The sequence below is a fragment of the Embiotoca jacksoni genome, unplaced genomic scaffold, assembly GCF_022577435.1.
Source record: "Embiotoca jacksoni isolate LCO1_2020_lvr unplaced genomic scaffold, fEmbJac1.0.p SCAF_25, whole genome shotgun sequence".
Classification (NCBI taxonomy): Eukaryota; Metazoa; Chordata; class Actinopteri; family Embiotocidae; genus Embiotoca; species Embiotoca jacksoni.
The window spans coordinates 1,402,695-1,406,954 of record NW_027185376.1 but is presented as its reverse complement, the minus strand read 5'-3'; the positions used below and the strand labels follow the sequence as shown (position 1 = coordinate 1,406,954).

The following is a 4,260-nucleotide window of genomic DNA, read 5'->3' as shown; positions in this document are numbered from 1 at the left end:
GTTACCATGAAATTGACCTTGGACCTTTTGGACATACAATGTCATGCCTCATAATTTGATCCTATTAGAAAAATGTGTTAAATGCTGTCATCGTCAGCGTAAGAAATCGTTATGGCAGCGAATGTGTTTTGTCAGGACGCAGTGACCTTTGACCACAAAATCTAATCCTTTCATCCTTGAGTCCAAGTGAAATGTTTGTGCCAAGTTTGACGAAATTCCCTCCGGCAGTTCCTGAAATGTCATGTTCATGTTGATGTGAGCTTTTTTGCAATCTTTTAAAAAAAAAAAAATGTTTTAGCCTCACTGAATATTATACTTGCTCTATTTTCATAATGTTGTATCACACAGGAAGTGATAAATGCGTAGAAATTAAATTGGTCACCCACCACGGCCAGCCTATTTTATTAATGTATATTATTTTTTTTGAGTTTTTAATTCTAAGTTTACTTTATAGCTGCAGTTGTAACTGACTCCACTGAGGCAATATCTATATTAGGCACCCACATGTTTTGCTCAGAGACAGACAATGTGTTAAAAATAGAGATATGATCAAGCTGGGCCCGCAGAAGCCTGCCAGTCAGTCACTATCTTTTAGAGCAATTATGACACTAATATTGAAATGGTATCAAATAATTTTGATACTATTTGTTGTTGTTAATTGGAATTGTAGTTGCAGTTAATTTTGTATAAAGGTGTACTGATATACCAATTGTAATAATTCTCTTTGACCATTTTTTTTTCACAAAATTGAAAACTATGTCTGCCTGTTCACCTGTTGTGATTTAACCTTTTTTTCAAATGTAAATAGTATTTTTTTAAACTTTGCTTTGCGTTTTTATTTTATAGAGTAATATAGATTCTAAAGAAGAGCTATTGTGTGATTTAATTTATGTTTAATGTTCGTTTTATAACCTATTTTCCATAACAAGATATGTCTACATTGACTTGTTCAAGAACTGTTTGTTTAAATTGGACATAACTTGAGTCATACAACTCAAATTAGAAAATAAAATAGTTTTGCCGAAATAAAAGAGCAGATATTTTGATATTTTTGCGATATGGTGCGCGTAACTTCTTTTTTTTACGCCTTATCGCTCAACTGACGAGGAAAAAGGAAGTTGTGCTTTCAAAATAAAATATTTTTTATTACCAGCGCATACCAATCTTGTTGTTTTTGTTTTTACTTTAACATCCCGTTAACAGCCAGATCAGTGTAAGAAAATAGAATTTAAATCAGTCCTAAAAGTCACTTTAGGCCATTCCTTACAGCTAAGCATGAACATTCCCAATCGGGATGCATATATTTATACGGCCAGGGATCTTATTTTGAAAGAATCCCCCCCAAAAAAATCCGGAAAAAAACATTGCTTTAATTGTGTGACTTGATTCTGTCGAAGTCAACAGGGTCCTGTTACAGTTTGAAGTCTAAATTTAGGGAGGCACCCCAACTGCAAATGACGCAAGATGGCTAAAGTGGACAGTCTGGTCGTCTTCGTGTGTCAATGGTAACGGGAGTCAGGACCATGGAAACGTTCCCTACAACTTTGCTGTTGTTGATGACATGGAGGTTATTTTTAGCTGTCGTTGTCATCTTTCCGTAACAGTCCGGCTGAGGCGTTCAGTATAAAGGACTCTTTCAAAATGCAGTTGTACAACAGTGTGCTGACACACTACCCAAAGTCGTCTCGCAAAGTTACCATAACTTTGTCGACCGCGTCGGAGCGCTTGAACAGGACAGCACCAAGTTCGTCTGAGGTTGAAGGACCGGGATTTACACAACCAAACACAGCTTCGTCGCCCAACGGGGATCCCGTGAGAGAGACTGCGTCTTCCGCAAACATGCCTGACTTTTCGTGTTACGAGGCTTCGTCTCTGAGGCCAGTTTACTTCACGTCGACTGCTGAAATATTAATCCGCAGACCCGATGGAGTGGAGAGGTCGGTCCCGGTGCATATCACGAGGGAGTCCAAAACCAACCCGCCGTCTACTCACTCACATAATGGTGAAAATAATCCCTGTAATGACTGTGACTCTGACGTGATAGTGAGTTTGATCGATCATCTGAGGAATGGGACTGATGAGCTTTTCTCTGACTGCCCGGAACTTGGAAATCACATTTTCAAGAGAAAGAACATCAGTGGACCCAGATTAGAGGGATACAAGAGGATGGTGGAAATTTCAGGTGAGGGTGATGCAGCTTCACGGTCTAATGCCTCCGTCGGAAGAAATGGATGGGCCTCATTACGTGAAGAGGAGCCCGTTCCCCTCAGGGCAGCTCAGCCTGAAGACCTCTTGAGGGAAGATAACAAGGGTGCGAGCGGCGTCAAAGCCAGTCAGAAATCGGATGAGAGGCTGGCTTTTGAGCTCAGTGTTCTGCAGAAGTCTCTTCCACAGAGATCCCAAGAGAGAGGCAACGTTAACGACAAAGTCACCCGGTACCTGGCTGAAGTGGAGAAGCAAAACAAGTACCTCAAGGAGAGGCTCAAATACAGGTACCACATCATTCCAGATGGCAACTGTCTGTACAGAGCCGTGTGCAAAGCCACGTACGGGGACCAGGCGCGACACGGGGAGCTGAGGGAGCAGACGGTGCACCACATCGCTGACCACTTGGATGAGTTCAACCCCATCATCGAAGGGGACGCGGGGGAGTTTCTGATCAACGCGGCGCAGGACGGCGCCTGGGCCGGCTACCCTGAGCTTCTGGCCATGAGTCAGATGCTGAACGTCAACATCCACCTCACGACAGGGGGGAGCTCGGAGAGTCCCACCGTCTCCACCATGGTGCACTACCTCGGGGAGGAGGAGGCTTCCAAATCGGCTATCTGGCTGAGTTGGCTCAGCAACGGTCACTACGACGTCCTCTTGGACAGGTGTCTCCTCAACCCCGAGTACGAGGACTGGTGCCGGCACTCACAGATGCAAAGGAAACGCGATGAGGAACTGGCAAAGTCGATGGCAGCCTCCTTATCGAAAATGTACATTGAACAAAATGGTTCCGTGTGAAAAGAAAATGCAGTAAATGGTTGTACACTGTTACAGAAGAACGCAAAACGATTGTTTCTGCTTGGATTCTATACGCTTTAACTTATTTTTTTTATAAGATTTCTATTGTGAGTGAAAAGAAGTGCAGTGCACATGATTTGGTTTTTGTATATGCCAGCATTTCCAAATTGGCTGTCTCTTGAAGTGTTTGAAAGTGTGTGCGAGTCAGTTCTTCTTGATGGTTTGGGTTATGGTGACGAGTGAAAAACAAAGTGCTTTTGGAGGATCCAGTATTTATTTGCCTTTTCTTGGCAGACCAGTTATTTTTCTATTGTGCCTATGCTTTGGTAGCAGTATTTCAAATATTTTCAAATACAAAGAAATCTGGTTTGCATTTTCCACATAGCTCCATTGTTTAATATCTATTTAGTTACTCTCTTTTGCACAAAAGTCCTATCAGGCTAGTTCAGAGAGTTTGATTTGTGTCTGTGAGAACAATCCAACGGTTCATTTTCAGTTATTCCAGATCTTTTTAAGGATTTCAAAATAAAGTTTTGAAGAAACCCAAAGCTGCAGTGGCTTCATATTTAATTTATATGCTCATTTCCTTGATTAATTGTCGCCTGTCCAAATTTTGGCAAAATTGTAATCCAGTATCCGTGACAAAGTCCGCTGTCATCCTGGGTGCAAGGCTGTCCATAACTGTAATTTAATCATGGGAGGCCGGATGAAGCGATGTGCGGTGGACTCGTCCTCCTCTCGCTGGAGTCCCAAAGTGAAAAGTGATGTTTGGAATTTATTACATGCGGTGACCCTGCAGCCACTCAGTCTGGTCAGACTGCAGAACCCCGTGTATAATGTGACTGCGATCTCAGTACGCTGAGAGCAAAGGACTTGTGCCGAGTCAAAGTCACTCACTTTACGAGTTTAAAGCTGAAGGGTGGACTGTCACAGAATATATGAGATCGGCAATAGCATCTGTAGATTGTGGATTTATTCTGCTTGATTTCCTAAAGGAAAGTTTTTCTCACACAAGCTTGCTCTTAACAAAACGTAGTCCCCGGGGCAATACAGAGACGACCGCAGTTTTACTTTGTTTTCTTCATGTTCAATACTTACAATAATTTTCCTTTTTTTTTTTTTTTTTTTTTGCCTTTAACTTCAATGTTCTCTGGCCTCAGAAAAAACATTTTAATGTGAAATTTCAGAAAAACAATTTGAAAGTATTTAAATTGAGACATTTACTTGGGCCAAGACCTCATATGCACTTTCCCA

The 4,260-nt window shown here is 41.7% G+C and overlaps 1 protein-coding gene across 1 annotated transcript; it reads left to right on the top strand.

Moving 5' to 3' along the window:
- The first annotated feature begins 1,445 nt into the window (after positions 1-1,445).
- On the top strand, positions 1,446-3,554 carry LOC138204330 (OTU domain-containing protein 1). Its single transcript, XM_069159507.1, has one exon. It carries the CDS (start codon positions 1,642-1,644, stop codon positions 3,004-3,006), a length of 1,365 nt encoding a protein of 454 aa, XP_069015608.1. The 5' UTR covers positions 1,446-1,641; the 3' UTR covers positions 3,007-3,554.
- Positions 3,555-4,260: the final 706 nt, after the last annotated feature.

What these genes read in the sequence shown, in the direction of transcription:
- LOC138204330 (XM_069159507.1), top strand. Translation starts at nt 1,642, where the DNA reads ATGCAGTTGTACAACAGTGTGCTGACACACTACCCAAAGTCGTCTCGC.